Below are 25893 nucleotides of genomic sequence, written 5' to 3'. Positions count from 1 at the left end.
GTCATTAGTTTTTTTTCGCCAATGTCTTCGATTATTGTTTTATCATTTCCCCAACACATTAACACTCTATATTCCCATGGCGAGCCTTGGCGAAAGGTTGGTGACACAGGCTCCCTGCTAATGAACTACTAGACAAGAGGGCATTTAAACAAATGAAAATAATACTTAAGAAGCCAATACAGTGTCTTCTTTTTCCCAATTGTATGGCCGGAAACCCCTCCGGCTACTTTTTTAGTGACATTAGCCTATGAATGCGCGTGTTACAAAACGATGAACATAGCATAAGGACAGCGTAAGCGTTATCAGATTTTTGTGAGGTATTATTGTGCCATCGCTAATGTTCCGGATGAATGCCTAACTTTATCAGTCGAGTCGAAGGCAGTTAAGAAGTTTCAATTAACTGTTTGGCCGGAATGCTTGGCGATCATCATTGCAGTGACCTGGCCGGATGAATGTCATAGGATGGGTTAATGGTCGAAGGATAATCAGATGGTTTCGCCTAAATTTTCTCTTCACTAATGGAAATCGCGCTCGCGAATGAAATCTGATGAGAATTAGAGCGTGAGTCGAAAGTAGGAACAGTATTGTGTTGTTTCCCTTTTTTTTCTCTCCACAAATCATCATTAAACATTTCTAGTTTGTTCGTTACTTAAAATCATCTTTAGCATTTAGAGGAAAGAAACTAGAATTACTTAATTCTTTGGCTCTATCGAAGTCTGATAGCCGAACCATGATAGTCGAGTGGTTAAGACATTGCGTTATTATTGTTTAAGGACCGAATTTCGATCCCTGGTTCCGCCTTATCAAGCTAGAAATCTAGTTGCGCCAGCTTCTTTGGCTAAGGTAGCCAGTGAGCAATGTTGCCATTATTACTATCGTCATATCGTTGTCTTAAGATTGTGGATCCTGCACTTCCATCACCCTCTTGGCGGGATGTTACTTTACTTTTAGCGAATATCCTTTGACAATGCAATTTATAAAGAACCATTATTTAAATTTTTATGTTTGGTTTTTAAAGAATTTTTGTTTTAAAAGCACGTTATTTATGGTTCACATGGCCATAACAACAGCCTTTATGGGTGATTTTCGAAAAAGCAATTGGGTACTTGCAACTCGAGAAGAAGAAAATCACTGATGCACAGACACCTGGATTTGTGAGCTCAGCGCCAACTGAGGTCATAGGCCAGGTGTTTATAAACGCCATCTTGCTTATAAACAAGATGGCGCGTTAATATTCTTGATATTGCTAATTTGAGCTAGGTTTCTCCTCGTAAGTTAGAACGTTAATTAGCGCAAAGTTAAATAAATAAAACGTGTATCGCATATCGAACTTGTTAAAGTATAATACTTTCTTGTCTACGTCTTTTATTTAACTTAGATTTATTGTTTATCTATTCTATTGTAGATGTGATGATTTTTATTTTGTGTATCTGACAACTTCGTTGCATAAATGATTTGTTTATTGGTTTAGTGCCTGCCTTTGTGTTAAGTAACCAAATATTTCTTTGTGAAAGAATATAGAATGTGTCATTAAAATAATTCATACTTGACGGACTAGGGTTACGAAATAGAATAGAAAGAACAGTTGATAACATAACAAATGCCACGTTTTAACAACCAATCAGGATTGATACACACTCTGACGTCACGAGCACATATCTAACTAAAACAGAAGGATAGAATAAAAGAAGAAAGGTAATGAATCAGTTACTTGGAATATTAATATATTAGTGAGTTGGCGAATCAAGGGAATGAGTTAATCCGTGAGACAGCGAATCAGTGAATAACTGACTGATATTCACCTAAGTACCCTAGATTTTCTGTGGAATTAAATTGATGTGTGCTAGCAATTTGTTATTGAAAACATTAGTACAGCATAAATTGACCTCATTTATATTATTAAAAGAAAAGAATTAAAATAAAAACATTTTAGTAGTGTTTTGCTCTAAAAAACAATATGTTGTGTGGATTAGTAAGCATAAAAATTACAAAAAAAATGTAAATCGATGTCTATATTAAGAGTCAAACCCATCAACCCTATGGACGTCAAAAGGATATCTAATGATATCTATAGACATAAACACTAATCACTGAAAGCATGAATTTTTTTTGTTTAACCAACACTTAAATTTAAAACAAACAAGAAAAAAAAAACGAAAAAGGAAAAAACAAAGTGATACTTCCTGTATTTCTTTACATATTTACCAAACTTTATTATCAGAATTATACTAATTAATTAATCAGAAATATATTAATTCAAATTTTTTAATCGAATTAGGAATAGTAAAATTACTTTTTACACTAAAACTTTAGCTCGTATTTTACAACCGTAGAAACAGTTATTCAAAACTATTCTCCCCAATTTTTTTATTAAATCAGTTTTAATGAAATTTTCTTTCCTTATATGAAGTATTAAAACAGTATAAATCTAATTTGATATAAGTATTTAAAAATAAAATATACTGTTGATTTAAATCAAACATTTTATTCTTATTTTGAAAAGTAAATATTATCAGTTAGCTCTTTAAATCTTGAAACAGGAAATGTTATTTTAAATTTTTTTTTTCTTAGTTTACTTAGACTCTGTAAATCAAACATGAACAGACCAAATACATTAAAAAGTTAAAATAATATTTGGTCTTTGTATTTCACAATGCTGAGGAATTAGTTTTCTTTCATTCTTTTTTGCGTAATTCTAAAACCCCCAATAAAACTATCTTTTTTTTTTGTTTGTTTATTTTGTGAAAGGCATAATGTTGTTATTGCTTATAATATTAGACTTTAATAACATTTCAATGTAAATAATGCACAGTAAAAATAAAATGAAGACATTGCTTTGCCAAATTTTTTTTTATTCCTTGCTTGTAACTTATGGAGAATTATTTATTAATACTATTTCCTAGCTTATTAAGCTCATAATTTTTCTTTATTTCATTTCAACTGTTCTTCTTCATTTATCTTTATTTCATTTCTACCGTAACAGTTCAACTTTGTTATTTTATTTTACTACTATTATTAAATCCTAGCAAAGAAAATGAAAAATGCAGGTTTTCTGCCATTAATTAAAAAGAAATTAAAAGGATTCAACTAGAGGTGTATATGAGTTATTGACAAATCTCCAAAAAATTTTGATAAGCAATTTGGAAAATAAATTCCCCATGTAACTGGTATTGAAGCATTTTACATAACTTGATTGTAATTCACAACGAAACACTTTCCAAATAGTCTTATGATCTACATTTCCTTGAGTTGAGTAAACAATAAAAACTTCAAACGACGTGAGTACTTTTCATTCTTTATCATACAATATTAAGCAAACCGAGGTCGAGAATTTCCGTTCTCCAGTTGTAATATAATTCAATGATAATTAATCTCTTTTATATTCAGTTTTCGTTCTCAAAAGAAAACGAGAAAAGTATCAAGCGATATTTCTTTTATTTTTGTTCCGGATCTTTTGCGGACAAGGACGTATTTATCGTTTGCAGTACGACCTTGCTGCTAGCTCTCTCCGGCAAATAACGCAGTGTAGTTCTTGACTCACTTGTATCATGCGTGTCGTGACGATGAAAGGTTTTCAACAAGCGGAAACAAACCAATTGAACTCAACATTTTTTACCTTATAAGAGAACGTGAGAAATTAATAAATAATAGATACATCACGGTTATTGAATCTTATGAATTTGTTGGCTGTGGTTCTCCACATTTCCGTGTATAACATAATCCTATACTACATAAATTCATATGTTATATTATCCACCAGTACTCATTTTAGAAACAGTTCCAAAACTGCATCAGGAATATTTTTTCACGTATTAATTCATTGTCATTTTATCCTCCTTTGCCCAAGATTTATATGTAGGCACTGTTCTAAAAATTGTTCAAAACTGCAAAGGTATTGTTTTGTATACATAAATTTGACATAAATTACTTTAATTTATTTGTACAGTAAGTTTGACATATATCAATTTTATTTTTTCTGACCTTTAAAACTGACATAAGTTACTTTTATTTATTCTGTAATTTTTATCATTTTATATAAAATGCATCATTAACTCATAATAATTTTTCCCCTGAGCATATGAATTCACCACTATACTATGCAGGCACTATACCACTATGAATTCTCCACTATACCAATTTACCACTATACCCACTACTGCCAGCGTTGGAGAATTATAACAAATAAATTTGAGATAAATTATTTTTTTAATTCGGAACTATGTGCTATTTTATACAAAATATGCTCATAAGAATTTCCTTTTTTCTTATAAATTTAACATAAATTTTTTATTCGGTATTGTAAATTTGATGAAAATTACTTTTTTTTAAATTCTATAGTATAAATGTAATGTAAATGGAATTTATTTTCCCTCTCTAACATAATTTTAACATAAATTACTTTTATTTATAATGCACTATTGATTCGACACAAATATTACACTATAAATTACACATGACTTATTTTTTTATTATATACTTATGCGAATTCATTTGCTGCTTTCCTTTTAATTGACCACCTGGACTCATCTAAAAATACACTATAAGCTCGTAGGATTGCCTTTTGGATACAAATTTGAAATAAATGACCTTCAATTACATTTTTCTTTAACCCTTATCAATGTGTAGGCCAGTGATTCTCAACCTTTTTTTTGTGACGGCACACTTTTAACGATTTCGAAGTTTGACGGCACACAATGAAAGAAATTAGTTTAAAAGTTATTTACTTTACTATAATACACTGTGTTAAATAGTTTGTGATAATAATTTTGAATGTGAAATAAAATAATATGTACTACAAAAGCACATTTATTAAGGAATTAATTATTTCTTTCGTCTAATTTTTTATTAGTTAGTAACAGTTACTTATGTTTTTTGCTAGTTATTAATTGTTTGCTTGTTTTCTATAGCTAGTTATTTTGCTGATTATTAATTCTTGTCAACTAGTGCTTTTGCTGATTATTAATTGTTAGCTTATTATTTGTTAGTATTTTTTATAACTTTTAATTGCATAGCTTACTTTAATGATTAGCTTTTATTTTAGTTTGAAAGTTAATATTTAGCTTGCTTTCCTTTGATAATTAATAATTTTAATGATCATTAAATTTCCTACTTATTTCAACATTTTTTAAAATTGTCAACGACAATTTAAACACTTCCTTCTTATTTTAAGATTGTCAGAGACAAGACAATCGCTGACAAAGATGTTCCCGTGGTTAAAGAGTGGAAAAACTATAATACATATATGTATACACTTTTCTTTACTTTAAACTTTACTCGTGATTAAAAAAGCATTACAATTTTTATTGTATCATTTCTAATATTTGGCGGCACATTTTAAGAATTTGGCGGCACACAAAAGTGACGCGGCACAGTGGTTGAGAATCACTGGTGTAGGCATTCCCAGGAACTTATCAAGTGTTCATTTGATAACGTAAACTTGCATTACTTTCTAAAACGGCACGAAAGTAGTCTCACTAACAAAAAGGACACAGTCGTGTTTATTTGTTTGTATATAAATTTGTTATATATTGTATATATATTTGTTTGTATATTAATTTGTAATCGGCAAATAAAACATTTGAGTAAATGCACTTGACCACACTTTAACCAAAGGTGATATTTTTTTTAAACAAGCTATTCCTTAGTATTGATTCCATAAAGTTACTTTTAAGTTATTGGAATTTTCACCTGTTAAAAACATGCGCAGCAGGCATAGAGGGTCAGCTTAAAGGTTTTGTAAAGGACAAGAGTCCCTTCCTCAATGTTATCCTCGTTTTATTTTTATTATTATTATTATAACGAGGATTTAATTTCAAAGTGGCCAGATCGCGATATTGGTCGATAATGATTATTGACAAGAAGCGGGATGGTATGTATTGGCTGGCGTTGACGCAAATTTGGAAAACTGCCGAAAATTTGCTTGATTTCTTTTATTATTAATCCTTTATTATTCCTTTATTATTAATTCATTATTTAAATTTTTAAAAAAATTGGCTGTGTAGTAGAGAACAATGTTGCAATTTACTGAATTTTAAAGAAGGCCGTGATGGTAAAAAGAATTGTACTACTGGGGATAAGTATTTATAAGACCTGATAGGTAATTAATATAAATACTGTAACTGTAGACAGTAATTTGTTTTTATTACAAATGTTTAGAATGCATAATGCGTACAACAATAAATATTTCTTTTAATTATTAAAATTGTGCAAAATAAAAATACTATTTTCAATTCGCGCAATTTTGTGATAATTTCTCTCAGAAAAATGTTTTAAAAAATATTTACTAAATTTTAAAAAAAGGAAAAATAGAATGAGGAAAAGATATAATCTCGTCATCAGCTCACACGATTATAACCGAAGAAATAGTGCTCTCTAATATTGTATTAATACAGCCAAAGCAAAATATATCAATACAATAGTGTGAGGAGCACCAAAAAAATTTAAACAAAAGTAGAACTTATTAAGCAAAAAATGCTAAATAAAACAAAAAATGCAAAATAAAACAATCAAGAAAAAAAATTGAAATTCAAGAAAATACAGATAAACTCAAAATGTAATATATAAAGCGAGTTCTTAGTGAAGTACAGAAGCGAGTTTGATTTGTTAGTTTGTTTGATATTATTCTCCATTAAAAAATCTTTACAACCTTTTCCATGTTATCTCGATTAGATGTCTTTAATTTATTTTTTGAATTCTATGTACTTGTAGCTTATACGCAGTAAATAAATCTTATTATTATATTTTTTTAAAAACTGAAAACAAGTTTAGGCACAATATAAAAATGTGCATATTTGTAATATCGGCCCAAACCAAATAACAGTTGCTTAATATGCATACTTTTAGAAACATTAATAATTATTCTACCATTAAAATTTTTTTAAATAATTTTTTTCTTTTATCTCTTGCAGCTGAAAATCACCTTTGACGATGATACAGATAATAATACCTTCGTATATCCGTCTGAATCATCACTATTAGAAGATTCAGATCGATCTGCCTCTCCTACATCCTCTGCCAATGAAGTCATACCAAACGATCAACCTCCTCCTACTCCCCCTAAGCTAAAAGCCAACACTGTCATTGGCTCATCTGGTAAGTGCATTGATAATGTCTTGAAATATTGTATGATTTAAAATATTGTATTGATTTAGCTGGAGGCTTTACTGTGGGGCATTGATGATTAGACAAAGAAAAGAAATTACGGGGAAACAAGTTGAATGATAGTTTATTGTTTTAGCTATCACTTCCATTATCAAATTCATATCAAGAAAATATCAAACGGTTAAGTTAATATAAGGAATAATGTAAGTTGATATAAGAATGAGTTTGGTATTTTTCACTGTGCATATTTCGTACTCTTACTTTGTCTGAAATTGAATACAAGAAAGAAGTCACTCTTTATTTTTTTATGGTATCACTACATTGGAAACCAGCTTATCATTGTCATGTAATAAAGCCCTTCATTTCAAATTCTACAAAACTTATTATATCAAAAATAATTTACTTACAAAATTAATTACAGAATTTTGAATTATTCTGAAAATTCTCTAAAATCTTCATCACAACAATGCTACAACAAAATAACAATTTTTTGTTTAGATATGTTTGATTTTTTTTCATGATTTGGTATACAAAAGCATTTTAAGTCCAATTTATTAAGCCAATAATCAAGTATTAAAACTTTAACTTTTCAACTATTAAACTTTGCTATAAGTCTTGCTAATTCCTCTGAAAACAAGCAAGTTGACTTTTTTGTAACTGTGGCAGCTTTTACTTATACAAATTTAGAGATTCTGTTATAGACGAATACTACTCTACGGTTTTTTCCCTCGAAACTTTCCTTTTTAAAAATTCCGTAAATTAAGAAGCGAATTGAAGTTACGCCCGTGTACTTTTCAACATGCTACCCGCCCCTTGTATTATAATACCTCGTAATGATATATTACGCAATCACTGTTTTATTTTTAATTTCTGATCCTAAAAGAAATTTTGCTTGTTCAATCAAAAGAACAAAGAAGAATAATTTGTTTTGTTAGCGATGACCTACATGGATTGTAGAATGCAATGAAGCACGTGAGAAAGGTGCGGTTGTTTTGATGCAACAAGTCACATTTTTTCCAAATTTTATCCTACTTCCTGTAAAGCAATAAGTTACCAGTTTCGATCAATTTCACTTCTCTACTCTCATTCAACGATATACACTCATTGTTATTCATTCTTTTTCTAATAATTGTTCCCAACCCTTTGCTGTGCCTAAGGCAGCGGCTAATATTTTATTTTCGGCAATGGAACTCTAATTGAAAAGCCCTCCTTCAGCGGAACCCCAACTTCATAGATAAAGTAAATAAAGACAATTGCGAACGTGATTCCTAATAAAAGACTTAAACACAAATTGAAGAATGATCTTTTGTTGTCGTTTTACCATTAAGAATCTTAAACCTACTTTCATGTCCGAGACATATTCGAAAAAACGGAGTTGTAAATGGTTTGGTAATTAATTTGTTCTTGGAGTAAAGTATGCTTTTAATGCTGCAAATGAATATATATATATATATATATATATATATATATATATATATATATATATATATATATATATATATATATATATATATATATATATATATATATATATATATATATATATATATATATATATATATATATATATATATATATATATATATATATATATATATATATATATATATATATATATATATATATATATATATATATATATATATATATATATATACATAAATTTTTTATTGTAACTTCTATAAATTAAAATTAGAAACTATCATATGTTCTTATTATTAATCTTATTATAGTAGGAACAAATAATAATATAATTATACAAACAATATTACAAATAATAATAATAATAGTATGAATTCTTATAAATAATATTATTCTTAATCTTATTTATTATATTATGTTTTATTGCGGATAAAAATTTTTTTTTCGCAATATTAAAGATTCATCAAAATTTTCCGTAAATAATATCAAAAATTCTAAATTTTTTCAACTTAAGTATGAGTTGTACATTTGACGAATGATTAATTTTAACGGCGGTTGAAAGGAATACGAAACATAAGTTTCCAATTTGCGACCTACTTCTTATGAAGGTTGCATTTTACACATAGGAATTTAAAGAGAGAATTAAAAAAAAATCGCTAAGTAACCTTTTAAGGGAAAAATACTGTCGAACATATTTCAAAATAAAACCGCATCCACAAAATGGCATTCCGCAACATTAAAGATATTTTTAAATTCCTTTTCAAACATTCGGATTTATGGAACAGGACATTATTAGAACAAATCGTCGCGTAAAAAAATGGGTATTGCTCACCGCCCGTGGTGAGAGAGGCGAACAAAAATCGAATAAATTACTGAACATCGGCGGAAATCAAACATGAATTAAACAAGGCTGAAAAAAAGGAGGGGGATTTTTCCATTTCCTCTGCGACGGGGAAAAATGAGATGATTCCGTTTACTAGGTAGGTCGCTCAGGTAAGAACTTTAGCGCTCTGCGAACCTGAAGTTCAAGGTCATTTATCTCGCCCTCAATTCTAGGCATTTCCCAGTGTTCGTAAAAGCCACAGGTGCCTGTCGTGTCTACCTACTCGCCTGTAATGATGGGAGGCATTGTTAAAATACTTCGACAATTCCAAGGCTGCTCAGCCATATGTGATTTCAGGCCCTATTCATCGAATTTTTATTTTTCATTAAACTGTAATTTGCAACTTAAATATACACACTGACGTTTGAAGTTTTAGCGAAATTTTTTTCCAGTGATAGTGAATTAAAGTAGAAATATTTAAATTAAATATAATTTTTTTTATAAAACTTTCATCACAAACTAAGAGACGTCTATCCGCGCCATCTTGATTTTTAGTTAAATTTTTGAATATCGTTTGCTTGATTTTTTTTTTTTTTTTTCGTATTTAACAAACTTTAGCGTTATCGTATAACTCGGAAGCGTAATCTCTTTCATAAAAATCTGAGCCACTTTTTTACATTAGGAAAAGTTGTGAGGTTATATTTAAATTCTGGTATGTTTAAGTTTGAGTCTAGTATGGATAAATGAATGAAGTATGTAATAAATGTATGCATAGCTGCCAACTCTTCTGTATTTTGCCAGTTTCTCTCGGTCTACTGGTTTATTTAAAATTCTCCTGTTTTTTGTACATTTTAGAAAATTCTCTAAAATTGAGTAAATTTCGTTAAAAAAATCCCTATTGAAATCGAATTTTTGTACATTATTGCCTGCTTGCTTGAATATTTAAATAAGTATTGCTAATATATAATAAAGCGAAATTCATTTGTCGAAATCGATTTAAAACTTTTTTTTGTTCTAAAATGTTCAGTTTATATTTATTCAGAACTCTCTTTTTAAATTAATTAAAAAAAATTTTAAACTGTCTTTGATGAATTAAATGCCTACTAATATTCGAAATTATGAATAAACATAATACATTTTAAGTATGCTTAACGTCAATCATAACAGGAAAGTATTGCAGTTTTTCTATTTTGATGACGTTAAAAATCCCCAAAATTCCCTATGTGTAAAATATTTAGTACATTATGCAACAATTATCATGAAATTTATATTATTTCATGAAATCTACTGGATTTTTTCCTGTCCATGTTGGTCCTGTCCTGTTCATTTCTTCCTGTCCATATTTAGAAATAGTAGTTGATAAATGTCTACTAAATTGAATATATTAAACCAAGAATCACAATTAATAAACTACCACTTTAAAATATATATTTGCTGTCCGGGGCAAGTTGGCATCTCTGTGTATGTAATAAATTTTCTAACTATATTGAACAAAATGAATGTATATGTACAAGCTTGTGAGGGATAAGAAAATGATAAAAAATAATTGACACATAAAGTAATAATAAAAAACAATTATCATGAAAAGTCAATTATAAAAAATAATTGAAAAAAAAATTAAGTAAGGAACGACACAACGTTTTGCGTGCCGCACGGATAATTTTTTGTCCGATTACGTAATTGTGTCGGATTTTGTAACTTAAATTATATGGTCTCTACACTAATTAATTTGCGTATCATACGTTTTCCTCCCATTTGCGTTTGAACCCATTTGTCTCTTTTAGAAAAACAGTTTCTTTTCCAAAAAGAGTTTTTTTAAAACGATAGCGCAAATGTTTCATTATATTTTCTTATTTTGAAACAACCAGTATAGAACAGCTGATTCATTTCTGAGTTTACGACTATCAACTCCGCTGACTAGTAATTTTAAACCCAATCCAGAAGACAAGGGAATTTCTGAATTTAATATAGGAACAAACTAGTCTTCGTGGAACACTTTTTGATGGAACTAATCCGCATTTGCGTTGCATGGACACCGTTCACGGTTAAGCCGCCGGCAAGGGAATTCTAACCCACGACCCATCTACCACTGATAATATGTTACGTCAGCACTGGGGTCGAAGCGAGCTGGTTGCGGAATTCGTATCGACCAGTCATAGCTGGGATTCGAAACTCGGGTCACCTCATTTTGGGAGGTGAATGCTCTATCCCCTTACCCACTACGATTGCATGTTTCATTATTTGAAATATATTTTGCTTAAACATGATATTTCTGTCTACCATAATGCCTATATAAATATTTATATTAGGAAATAAGGTTACGCAATTTTTTTCAAAGCTAAAATGATAGGAAACGGAAAGAAATATCCACTTAGTGTAAGCAAATACTGACGAACCCCGTTATTGTGAACTGTCTGGGAAACCCAACAATAACTGAACTATAAGCAGTAGTTCACTATATCGAACTTCCACACAATATTATTTTTTAACATATGACCATGACATTATTGTAAATAGTGATTACGATGGTACGTAATTTGTTTAAAAAAGTATTAACTGATTAGATATATAATGAATCAAATATTAAATAAAACTAATTAATTTTTACATTCTGTGGAAGAAATTAGTGCTTTTCGATTGTTTACAATTTGATAAGTAGAGTTTATCAATTTTCATTTCATATCAAGAGTCTTATAAATTCATATGAAGAATAAGGGAAGAATAAAGTTTTAAAGTAAATTTTTTAAAAATATTTTGTCAAATTCGGAACAATTGGCATCTCTGTTACTAGTATGAATTAAACTACAATCATGACTTTACACAATTTGTTTTGAGGCATATTTTAGACAACTAAAGAAGTTTAAATTTACCTTCTACTTAAACATTACAAAAACATTCCTAAGGTTATTTTGAAAAAAGTGGTAACTAATAAATTAAAAAATTTTTAAAAGGAGAATAAAATTTGCAAACTTTTAGAGTAAAAGTTTTTCGATTTACCATTGTGTGAGACAGGCGAGTAATGTTTTAATTTAAATACGAATAATTTGAAATGTAAGTCATAGTGGTAGTTAGAATTGAATAATTAAAGAGATAATAAAAAAAAATTGACCTCCTACCACTTTTTACATTTTTATTCACTTGTGGCATCCCTGCATGCCTGGGATTAGGTTAATAAAAGCTGTGAAATTTAATGAAATTACTCGTTGAAAATGTATAGCTCTTTTGCAGTTTTCTTCAAAAAAGATTTTTATGTAAATTGCGGTTTATCAGTTACTTTTATTATATGTTTCAAACTACAGAAGCATGACGTTAGACAATGATGTTTATGCATACAATGAAAATATACGAAATTATAGAATTTCTTGACCATTTTTTCGCTCTAGTTGTTCGTAATTTCGTTCTGTATTCTTCTTTGAGCTTCTGTAAAATCGCCTTAAAATGTGATTCCGGTCTTGTTGAAAATGTCGCCAACACAGTCTACTTACGTGCTTTAGTTTTAACGGTGAAAAAACTTAAATAATGCCACTCGTGACGGCTTTATTTCTCTCTCTTTTTCTTCTTCTTCAAGATTTCACTGATACTTTTCAAAACTTTGTCTGAAAGAGATTGAAATTCCGATTGAGCGTTGTTATTAAGCTTATTAGGGCTTTTAAAATACAAAAGATGCCTTCTGTAGCTTTTTGAAAATTGTTTGAGAGATAAGCGATAATCACACTGATAGGCTATGCTTTTTGTGTGTTATTTAAATGATTTTGCAAAAATGAAAGTCGAGAATTTTTGTAACTGAAATTTGCATTTGTTATCATATTACGAAACTTTTAAAAAAGTTTCCATTGAAATGTGATTTACGTGGGCTTTAGTTTTATACGCAGGGCAACGCCAACTAAACACTGCGCTCGTAACAAAAGGGTCAAAAATTTAAAAAAGCAGTTAAATTATTTTTAAAACGAAATAACAAATACCTAGTAATTGCTAATCCTGGTAAAACTACGCATTCATTCCAGTCCTAGTGGTGCGATTTATATGGGCACCTGGGCCCATATAAGCGGCCCCTATCTCATTCACCATGAAAGTTCAGTTTGTGTTGAGTCTTCATGGTCATTAGATGAGGTTGCTGTATATTCATTTAAAGCAACTTTGCTTGAGTAACTAAAAATGATTGGATATAATAAAAGCAGGTTTGCTTAAAAATTTTTATTTGTAGTTGTAGATGAGTAAATACGTACGGAGCATTTATATGCATTTCTTAGGATTAGCTTGTTAAGCATCTGGTCTGGTCTGTTTAAACGTAGCATATTAACATAAGTTACAATCATTTGGAAGCATTATATGCATTTCTTAGGATTAGTTTGTTAAGCATCTGGTCTGGTCTGTTTAAACGTAGCATATTAACATAAGTTACATTCATTTGGAAGCATTATATGCATTTCTTAGGATTAGCTTGTTAAGCATCTGGTCTGGTCTGTTTAAACGTAGCATATTAACATAAGTTACATTCATTTGGAAGCATTAAACATAGTGGTGAGCATAAACTTATTAAAATACATTTTATTTTCTTAATTTTGTTAGTATTTTTGTAGAAATTTCTGAAAGACGATACGAACCCTGCTCCAATCAGAGATGCCAACTTGCTCCGGACAGCAAATATATATTTTAAAGTGGTAGTTAATCAATTGCGATTCTTGGCTTAATAAACTCAATTTAGTAGATTTTTATCCACCACTATTTCTAAATAATTCGTAGGTTTATATAATTCACCCCTTAAAAACACTTATGTCATGCTATACCCTATAAAAAGCGAGCAAAAATAGTCAAATATTTGCAAAATTTACTTTGTAGTTATTTACCGTTTTTAAATTATTTTAGCTTGTCCGGAGCAGTTGGCATCTCTGCTCCATTACTGACTGTTACAGACAGGGATGCCAACTGCTCCGCTTTCTTCCGCAAAAGTTAAAATAAATTGTTAGTGAATTAAATAGTACAATTTGAAGAATAAGTATAATTAAGCCTACTTTTTAAACCAATCATAGTTATAACTTGATATATGGTGATTCGAAGTACCTGCCCACAGCAGCAATTACCTCACCTCTTCATATGTATTGTGTCCTTGAGCGACTGTATCTAATTAATATATACAACTATGTAGTGACATTATATATGATAGGGTGAATTTTCGATATTAAACTAAAAATTACCTAAATTTCGTTAACACTAGAAAATATATTTTTTTACAAAGCAGAGCATGTTGGCATCCTTTGTTACAGGCAAAATGGGCAAAACCTTGCTTGCCACACGCATTCAGTTCCATTTTAAATAAACGATGGTATGTTGAAACTCTTAAAAAATACGAAAATATTTCTATCTATAATTGTAGCTCAACTGCCATCTCCTAATCATTTGGAAAAATCTGTTCATACTACTATGAACTAAAAATATATGTAAATTAAATGGTGTTGCAACTGGAACTGACCAATCGAATTTTTAAAGTTGACATGAAATTAAAGCATATAAGATTTACGATAACCCCACGAAGCAGTAGGACACTCTTTAAATTTTATCACTTTTTGTACTTGGCCACTTTTTAAATTTCTCCGTAATGTAACAATTCTGTATCCAGAATCTTCTCATTAATTATCGAAGGACAAACATTTTTAAACAAATAATTTTCCTTCAAGAGAAATTAACATGATAAGGATTTCAATGTTCCTCATGCATTTTTCACTATTTCGTACCGTTTCATTGTAAAACTGGTTGAATTAAAGTATCGACAAAAGGTTAATGGCTATCGTCCGACGACCTTTGTCCGCTTGAGGAAAAGATTTTATGTTCCGCATCATGGCCAAAGTATGTGTTTTCATTCATCAGTACGGGACAACTTGAATACATTCAATATTTCTACATTTAGATCTAGAATTCTTGTCCAGTTTATTTTAAGAATTTCATTCATTTCTATAGATGAGAAGTATCTTCCTTGCGATAGTGTCGCTTTTTAGAAATTCAGTATCACTTTTAGCGTCTAATATTTTTTGTAACAGCTAAATTTTATCTGTAATAGAATCATGCATGTTATGAAAATAACACGTAACTGCAGAGGCATATAAAAAAATTCATGCAGAAAGTACGGCATGATTGTATCGATAAACTTATTTTAATTTTTGCTTTGCTTTAATTGACTTTTACTGAGGTTTGAATAATTTTAAATAATAACAATGGAAAGATGCAGATATTTTAAAAGTCTCACCACAAGAGAGCTAGAACAAAAAGGTATTTGATGTTAGCTTATGAATCATTTGCGTGTAGTGGTGCAGAAAATAGTTTTAAATCCAATTAAACCAACAAAACAAAGAATCATACATTAAAACAAGAACTTATCTGCCCCTAGAAAGAATTTTCCCAAAAAGCGTAGAAAATTGGCAGCCCTGTTACTATAATACATTCAATAATGTAAAAATATATTTTTATATTTGAAATCCAAAATTCTTGTTTTATAAATGAAAGTGGTAATGGTATCGCCAATGTGTTCGAAACAATATCTTAAAGAAAACAATCGCAATTTGGTAGTAAACTTGCTAAGTCTCATCGAAAGCGAGTGTGTGATTTGAAAAACTCATAAAAATCTACGAATTAAGTACCGTAAAATTTACAACCAGTTGACCTCCATGATAGCATTAAAATAAATGACAATGATTTAAGCGTGGAATGATACCGTGATTCGTAAAGAACTTACGATACATGATCATCATTGCTCGCTGTCCCTTAAATCTTTTTTGTGTGTCACCATAAATTTATAGTTTTCGGAAATTTATAATTTCGGTTTATAAGCGCTTTTTTGAAACTTTAAAGGTCGTATTGAGTAAATTATGCTTAAATTACTAAGTCAGTCGTTTATATTTAAAGTGCTAGAGACCTAGTTATATTTAAAGTGGTAGTGAATTGACAGATAGTTTGAACAGAAATTTTTACATTTTTGTCAGCACTTAACTTATTACCCCGCAAATTTTTTATATTGAAGTGATGCAAAACAGTGGCATTATAAAATAAATGGTATAATGTTTGATATTGTACCAAGTGAATATTTTATGCAGTTACTTACGATTTCATTTTCAAAAGTACCAGCCGTCTTATAGTCCTTCATAGAAACTTAAATCATTTATAAGAAGAAACGAAACCAATTACCGTACAACGGTATATATATATATATATATATATATATATATATATATATATATATATATATATATATATATATATATATATATATATATATATATATATATATATATATATATATATATATATATATATATATATATATTTTTTTTTTTTTTTTTTTTTTTCTTTTTTTTTTTTTTTAAATTATAGGTTTATGAGTATAGATTAAAATTTAAAGCTTCATGTTTATAAAATATCACGGCGGTTATTCATGTTTTGTGTCTCCATTTTAAAACTAAGAGTGAAATAATTGTGGTGCCAGTTTTTTATGTTTTACTTGCGAACTGTTTTACATTCTAACCTAATTTTTACTTCTGAAATTAAGAATTTTTTCCAAAAAGCGAAAAAATTTAGCTAATCCTGTTAATTTAACATTATATAACATAAGCATTATATGCTTGAATTATTGATTTGCAGTGTTACTAATTTCATAATTAAACATAAAAAAGGGGTAAATTAATAATAAAAAATTTTTCTTTTCTTTGAATAGAAGAGCGCTGTTTTAGTTCGAAAAGATAAAAATAAGAAGAAAGTAAATTTAAGATAACAAAAACATTTTCTTTTTCGAGAGTTTATTAAAGGAAATCTAAGGTCAAAATAGAGCAATTCTAAAAGGCTGTAAACTCTTTAAAAAAATGGTGTCAAAGTCATTTATCGTTTCTGAATTGTTATTTGCGATCAGCAAATTGGTTTATTCCAAAGAATTCCTAAACTACTTTCAATTGTTACGCCTGTCTTCCATAGAAGAAGAAGGGAAAATCGGTTATTGGCTTCGTTCCCTTTCGAACGTTTTGAAAATTGCTTGGAATAAATAAATATATTCAAGAACTGTCTTTATTCTGAGATACTGAAGCTGTTTCATAAACATTCATAATGCGTTTTGCTTCTCGACTACCTCATGTAAATGCTGGTTTTTTATTGGACATTTTTACGATTTCGTGTTTCTGTATACAACATTATAGTCACATATTCTACTTTTTATGGGGGTGCTTCATTGTTATTGTTTAAAAAAGCAGTCATGGTTTAAATATCGCTTTTTAGGAAACAGTTTTTGTTTATGTTTTCGGAAAATTGTAATTCAAGGATCTCACCTTAGCTTTCGTCATTTTCATCAATTGAAAATTAAATTAACTAAGTTGTATTTTCATAAATTTTTGGAAAATATTCCTCTGATTTGTATCAAATTAAAGATTTGGTCACTAACATAGTTTGTAATGAAGGAAAAATTATTGTACACTTTACAATTCAAAAGTTTATAGATATCTATTAAAATAAATGATGCTATCATTTAAGATTCTCCAGGCATCAGTAATACAGAGATGCCAACTGCTCCAAACACACCAGAATAATTTAAACAACGGCAAATAACTACAATCTAAAAGTTGCAAATATTTGGATAATTTTACTTACTTGTTAATAATTTTAGCATGACTTAACTATAACTAAATGGTGAATTATATAACCCTTCGAATTATTTAGAAATAGTGGTGGATAAAAGCCTAATAAATTGAATTTATTAAACCAAAAATCGCAATTAATAAACTACCACTCGAAAATATTTATTCGCTGTGCGGAGCAAGTTGCCATTTCTGGTGATAATTAAAAATATTCCATTAAACAAGGATGCCTTAATTTACTGAACTTTGTGGAAATAGTTTTCCTAGTGGTAGAAATATTTCTGTTGATTTTATGGTTCGTAAACTTCATTAAAGTTTTGTTACCCACATCGACATTTAAATAATTCAAATAATTTTATAATATACCACTTTATTTGAATTATTTCTCAGTGATCAATTTTAAGTATTGGCGAAATTTAACGCGATTAAGCAAATTTTAGCTTTTATTTGCTGCTAATTAAAATCTTTTGCGAAAGCGGAGCAGTTGGCGTCCCTATATGAAACTGCCATTCTATTTTTTTTAATTAAATATATTCTACTGTTAAAAAGAATCTTAATGCAATTTTTATTATAACTATATTTTTAATTAAATTAAAAATTTGATGAATATTATTTTTGATTACTAAATTCATTTTTTTAAAAAAAGGAAGTTTTACTGCATTTTTTTTGTTACTATCTTTTGCAATAAGCAAAACAAGAAAATTGTTAAAATATTATTTACGTAGGCATGCAAAATTTTTACTAAAATAAAAAAGTTAAATACAATGAAAAATTTTCAATGGAAAATGTATAAATGGGAAAATTTTAAGAACGAAAAAGATGAAAACGGATGACTCATGGAAAAAAAAAGATGCGATGGTCTCCCCATACCAACAGATAACGAATCAGCAGTTCGCAAAAGCGGCAATGAAGTAAAATCGATTTTCACTCCCCCTCCCCCCCTGGCTTGAAGGCATCATAATATTTCCATATAAATGTTATTTCTTTTATATTTGACTAATTTTTAAACATTTATCCAAAGCATGGAAACATATTTTTTTTTCCAAAAAAAAGGTTAATCGAGTTTAAATTTGAAGCAACAAGTTGCGATACATACAAAGCTTTTTTTCTTAAACAAAACCTTGCAGTAAAAATGATATTTTCTTTCACTATTATTTACGAAGATGAATTTTCTATGACATTTTTATGAGTATGAGTAATTTGAAATTTCTACATACATAACAGGAAATAATTAAAAAATTAATAAATGAATAAAAAAAACTAGTTCTTGCCTTTATTTTTTGCCTGCAAACTTCCAACGGACGACATCCAAACCTCCAATTGGGACATGTCGCACGTCATGAACGACAGTTTTGTAACTTTCGTGGTACAGTCGACCCAATTTTGAGTTTACGACTAACAATGATTAACACCGTAATCCTGCAATTTTGAACCTAATCCAGAAGACAAGAGAACTCCTGGATCAAGTATTGGGGAGATATTACTCGTGGAGGACTTCTTGATGGAATTCCCTGCATTTGACATTCCCGCACTCACCGTTACATGGAAAAGAAAACCTTGAAAACCTTCCACGGATAGCCATTCGGTAAGGGGACTTGATCCATCACCCGTCTACCACTGAGGATATTTTACATCTGCCATGTGGTCGGTGTGAGCCGAGTGCAAGCATGAATGTCAATTGTAACAATCTGAAATCAGGTAACAATTATACTTGAATCTTAGGCTAATTTTTGACCACTGTCATTTATGCTAGTTATGAAAATGGCTCAAAATGTCACTACAAAGAAAAGCTATCAGTTTCGTTAAGGCTCCTATACTATCAGAGCTGACCTATCAAGCAATATTGGAGCAAAAAAGTTCGCAAGTTAACGCTATGTTAATACTAGTTATGTTATTACAGAGATGCCAACTGCACCGGACGCGCCAAAATAATTAAAAAAAACGGTAAATAACTACAAAGTAAATTTTGCAAATAGTTGACAATATTTGCTTGCTATTAAAAATGTAAAGCATGCAATGCGTATTAAAAAGTGGTGAATTTTATAAGCCTGCGCATTGTTCAGAAATAGTGGTGGATTAAAATCTACTAAATCGAACTTATTAAACCAAGAATTACAATTAATAAACTACCACTTGAAAATATTTATTCGCTGTGCTTATGTTAGCTCTTTGCTTCAACAATAAATGATAAGTCGGCCTGTCTAATTCAAGGGCTCTAAGTTTCGTGAAAGAAGGAAATACATTTGTGATCTAATTAGTTAATACTTACAAAGCATTATCTGGGTTCATAAAAGTAGGCAAAAATTAAGAATTATTCATCAATTTTAAGAGGCACTTTCCTTCCCAATCAAATTTAATGGGGTGGGAAGGGGTGGAGATGGTGTGGGAAAATTCTAAATATGCTTTTAATTATGCTTATTTAATTTTCACAAATAAATTGGTAGTCGGGTGTTTAATTTATCCGGCAATTCGTGTAATCTGCTATCACCTAATCTGAACTTGAGGTATAATAAAGCGAACTGCAATTTAGACTAGCTTTTAATTTCCTTTGACAAAATTATATTAGTTTTGGAAAGATGGCTAATTAGCATACATTTGTCTGTTCTTAAATTTTTATAAATATCTCTGTTTTGCGGCAATTTACGTGGTTAGAATCATTTGAATTGGTTTCCGGAACTTTAAAATGTAATAAAATTAAATGGTAGGAAATCTAAAGACTGATAAATGTGTAGTTTTGAATTACTGATTCAAAATAAAAAAAATCGTAATTTTTACTGCTTTAAACTTTTGAGGAAAATTTCGTAAAATTTCTCAAAATTTTCAAGCTATGTTTCTCTAATAAACTTACTCTTTTATTTTCCATATTGTGCAATCAAATTATATGATATCGTTAAGCTTGTTAAGTACAAAAAAATTTCAAAGAACAAATATCAAAAATTTAAAGATCCAAAATTGCGCGGGTAGTTTTAGATGGGAAAAATCTCGCAATTTTGGTTATTTTTAATAAAATTTAATTTTTTTTTAAATATTTAAGCTATTGGCCCATTCTAAAGCCTAGATAATTTTTTACTGCAAGATGGTTTATATAGCTAAGAATTGCAGCTTTCCTTCTAGTGCAAAGACTTAAAATATGGCTTTATAATTTTGCTCGACAAAAAAGCTTCGAAAAACACTCTTAAACTATTCGCATTCTACACTTTAGTTTGTTGTTAAAAGATCGGTATTCCTAGGTAACACATCGGCTTTTTGCTGCCAAATACGCCTAGAAGCTTCTTTCACTGTAATAATTTTTTTTCTTTTTAGCACAATTAGTTGTACGCAAAGATCGTCAAAGTTCAGAGTGTTAGGCTCAAATTTAATAAATGTTTTTTACAAATGAGCTACTTATTAGAATATTTAAAAAAAATATTGTTTTCAAAAACATCTAATTTATACCTTTAATTTGAGCGTAGTAAACTATTCGTGACTACTACGTATTAATAATGATAATCATTATTTTTCTTCTGAGGAATTTTAAATGTAAGCTCTCCGACCAAGCGAAGTCGCCGATCTGTCAAACACTCTGTGCCGTGGCAGTAACGTATTCGAATACCGCCTCATAAATCTTCGTGATGCCAATTTTATTTTGCTATTTAAAGTCGTGGTAGTTCAAAGGATAGCACACTCGCCTCCCAATAGGGTGACCAAGGCTCCCATCGATGGCTGGTCAATTCGAATTCCGCACCCGGCTCAGGCAGACCACAGAGGTGACGTAAAATATCCTAGGTGGTGGACGGATTCTGCATTAGAGTGCTCTTGACGTCAGGCTAAACGTGAAAACTTTTCGTGGTTTTCCACTCCATGTAACGTAAATGCATATCAGTTTAATTAAAAAGTTCTCCACGAAGGCAATTTTCTCCCACAACTTGATCCAAGAGTTTCCTTGTCTTCTGGATAGGGTTTAAAATTAGAAGGCTATGTAGTTGAACATTGGTAATCGTAAACTCGAAAGTTGAATCGGCTGCTCGACGACAGCGGCTATAAAATAAAAATTATACTACTTGTTCTTGAACTCAAAATCTGTCATAGAACATATCTAATTGTAATGTTATAAATAAATAAATAAGTTTGCTATAAAAAAAGCTCTGTAAGCCATTTTTTTTAATAAAAATAATATCTTATACCGACACGTAGCAGTCTTGTTTATAATACTAAAGTAATGAAATAAACTAAATAAACTAAAATAGCCTGTGAAGTAAGCTAAAATAGCTTCTTCCGTCCCCCCGAGAAATCGCAATTCCACTTAAAATCCTTATTCACGATATAATTGAGATAATTTCAAGAGAAAATAATTTAAGATATTCATATTTTTGGGGTATAACTAATGAAGACATTTTCTTCGAGATGTTAAGAATCTAACAAGATTAATCAATTTAAACGATGCGATCATTTGAAACAATTGCAATTACATTTCAATCCTTGTGTCTTTGAAATGCATTTTAAAAAGGATTACTCATTGTGAAATATGCAAACTAACAAAAAAAGGTAAAATCGAATGATACTAAGAATTTCACCATGATGAGTTAAAAACATGAAAGAACCCTCTTGCTCTACAGAGCATGACTAAGTTATGTTGACTTTATGTAATTCTAGTTGAAGAACGTGCCTTTTTCAACGGCAAATGAACATGGTGGAAGTTTACGAACGTTGATTGTTTCGCTTTACTCAACTCATATAGAAAGAGAATGATGGATTTAAAAAGTTAAAAAAAAAATAACTGTTTGTGATTATTGAATTAAGAACTTTGTTTCGATGAAACTTGGTTAAAACAAAATAGGTTCGTAAAAAAATAGTCTTGTTATAAAATAAAAAGTTCCTAATTTCTAGTGTTTGGTAAATGATTGGGACTTTTATACCCACGCTCTCTCATATTTTAAATTTTTAAGCAAACAGAATGAAAAGTAACTTTATTAGAACTTAAGAATATTAGGATTATTTCTGGCAGGTAAAAAATGGTTTTACTTTCACTGGTCATTCATGCTAAGTTAATTTTAACATCTTTATTTGTTTCCTTAAAACGGATAGTGCACAACATCATATTTACAAAACAGTTACTTTTTTCAAAGACATATCGCTGGTTCAAAACTAAAACGTCACATCTGCAAGCATAATACGTTTGCAGATGTGTTGTTTTAGTTTTAAACCAGCGATATATTGTGGTAGAATCAGAGATGCCAACAGCTCCCGACACGCCAAAATAATTTTAAAAAAAGGTTGATAACTATGAAGTACATTTTGCAAATATATGACTATTTTTGCTTGCTTTTTAAAAGGTATAGCATGTCATAAGTGCTCGTTCGTTCGTTGTTGTAGAACTGGGCATCTGAGGCCTAAATGGCCCTTTTCCCATTCATCTTGAAATATCCCATGACTTACTTACTTTACTTTATTTAAAAACAACTGGGCACCTGGGCCGCGCAGCGGCCCCTATCCCATTCATCATGAAATTACAACAATGAGGTAAAAACATTTTGAATATAAGCAGTCGTTGTGGTAGCTTTACAATAATATTACCATGATTAGAGAAAATACAAACTTGAACAGAGATATTTACAGTAATTGCCATGAAAATATGTACAGAAAATATAACGTTGATTTGAAAAAATTACAACTTGAACAAAGATATTTACATTAATTGCCATAAATATGTACAGAAAATTGAATATGAGCATTAATAAATGATGATTATGTATATACAAAAGTCGTGATTCAAGAACGTGAAGATTTAACATAAATTTTCGACAAGCCTTAGTGGCGCCATCTAGTATGCTCAACTTTAATTTGAAAGGGCAGTATGCAGTATTTGTTTATAATCTGTATGGGAAATTAGAGTTCTGAATAATAATAAGAGTTCAAATCAAGTAAAAAAAAAAAAAAAAAAAAAAAGATGTTACTGTGCAAGAGTGGCTTCCCCCATAATCCTTTGAAACAGTTGAAGCACTTCTTGATTTTTTAAAAGTTCTTGCAATTCTTTAATTATTGTAACCAGCCTTTGAGCAAGTCCTGTTATTGTTGGTGGTATGGCACGTGTTCCCCTCCTGCGGGGACGGGCTCTGCACCCCGTGTAGTTGGCTGTATGAGAGTCTCCGCAATTGCTGCACTTAGGTTGTGTATTTTTATCTTTTTGGCACTCGTATGATCGGTGTTTGGCGGCGCACTTTACACATCTTGATGGTGAATTACATGATCTTTGACTGTGGCCAAATTCTTGGCAGTTGTAACACTGGATTGGATTTTGCCCGCCTCGCCCATGACGGGAACATACATAGGAAAGATATATCACAAGTGCTATAAAGCAGAGATGCCAACTTGCTCCGGACAGCAAATATATATTTTAAAGTGGTAGTTTATCAATTGTGATTCTTGGTTTAATAAATTCGATTTAGTAGATTTTTAACCACCACTATTTCTAAATAATTCGTAGGCTTATATAATTCACCACTTCTTAGTAATTAAGTCATGCTAAACCTGTTAAAAAGCAACCAAAAATAGTCAAATATTAACAAAATTTACTTTGTAGTTATTTACCGCTTTTTAAATTATTTTGGCGTGTCCGGAGCAGTTGGCATCTCTGATAAAGTGGTGAATTACATAAGCCTACGAATTATTTAGAAATAGTGGTGAATAAAAATCTACTAAATTGAATTTATTAAACCAAGAATCATAACTGATAAACTACCACTTTAAAATATATATTTGCTGTCCGGAGCAAGCTGGCATCTTTGTAGGATTATTGTTTCAAAATCATTATTTCTCTAAGATAATAAAAAAATCCTCATTCACCATGATTAATTTATGATTTAGGTATCCGTTACTAGAGTTAGTAAAAAATAAAATGAAACGATAATGCATTGCAGGCCTGATGGCAAGACGGAAAATAGAAAATACTGGTAGGAGAATCATTTCAATATTAGATAATATCCGTGAGGAGTTAATCTATTCTGAACAATAAACAATTCACTGTAATTAATTTTTTCGCGTCAAGGGAGCAATTCAGTATAAAAATTGTATTCGTTAAAAACAATTGGTAGTTATGAATTTTTATTATTCCTGAAAAAAAAAAACTAAAAAAATTTAATTTATTTATTACCATTTTTTACACTTTTCCGTCTTGATATATATGGGCTTTCCGCCCTGATTCATTGTATTATCATTTCATCAAGCATTGAGACTCTTGCAAAGATACCAACTGCTCCGGAAACTCCAAAGTAATTAAAAAAACGGTAAATAACTACAAAATAAAATTCGCAAATATTTGACTATTTTTGCTGTCGTTGCTGTTTTGAAGATTGCTATTGTTTTAAAAGGTATAGCATGACTTAAGCGCTAAAGTGACTAAAGCGCTTAAGAATTATTTAGTAATAGTGGTGGATAAAAATCTACTAAATTGAATTTATTAAACCAGGATTCGCAATTGATAAACTACCACTTTAAAATATATATTTGCTGTCCGGAGCAAGTTGGCATCTCTGCTCTTGCATCAATCATTGGGAGGCGAACAATTTTATCTCCCCTGGGTCACTCATTTATAGTACAGTATTTTTAAATAATTCTAACTTCTGTCACTGTCAGATACAATTCGATAAAAACACAGGGTTTTCGTAATTTTACTTCACGCTGTATTTTTCTCATTGGGAAAGGATCACGTGCAGAATTTTTTAAATTAAATATTGAGGAAATTAGCAGATTTAAAAACAAAAATGAAAAGTAATAGAGAACCAAAAAAAATTATGTCTCATAAAATATGTCTTCAAACAAGTAAAACTTGTAGTTCGGCTTTCTATTGCAGAAAAAAACATTTTAGCTTAAGGGAATGATCAAAGCGCACGAATTTCACTTATTTTGGATGCAAACCTTATCTTGAAGCGTTTTCTTTTTGAAATTCTAAAAAGCATTATG

The 25893-nt window shown here is 29.9% G+C and overlaps 1 protein-coding gene across 1 annotated transcript in view; it reads left to right on the top strand.

The window, feature by feature from the left end:
* Positions 1-25893, top strand: part of bif (protein phosphatase 1-binding protein bifocal) — a 100001-nt gene that overhangs the window by 49822 nt on the left and 24286 nt on the right. Inside the window, exon 2 of the mRNA XM_016074224.5 lies at positions 6909-7092. Within this exon, the coding sequence (XP_015929710.3) occupies positions 6909-7092 (184 nt within the window). The remainder of the gene's footprint in view (positions 1-6908; positions 7093-25893) is intronic.

The sequence above is a fragment of the Parasteatoda tepidariorum genome, chromosome 4 (genome assembly GCF_982258835.1).
Source record: "Parasteatoda tepidariorum strain Cologne lab strain chromosome 4, Ptep-v5.0, whole genome shotgun sequence".
Taxonomy (NCBI): Eukaryota; Metazoa; Arthropoda; class Arachnida; order Araneae; family Theridiidae; genus Parasteatoda; species Parasteatoda tepidariorum.
The sequence above is the reverse complement of the archived record's forward strand: the minus strand, read 5'-3'. Positions and strand labels throughout refer to the sequence as shown.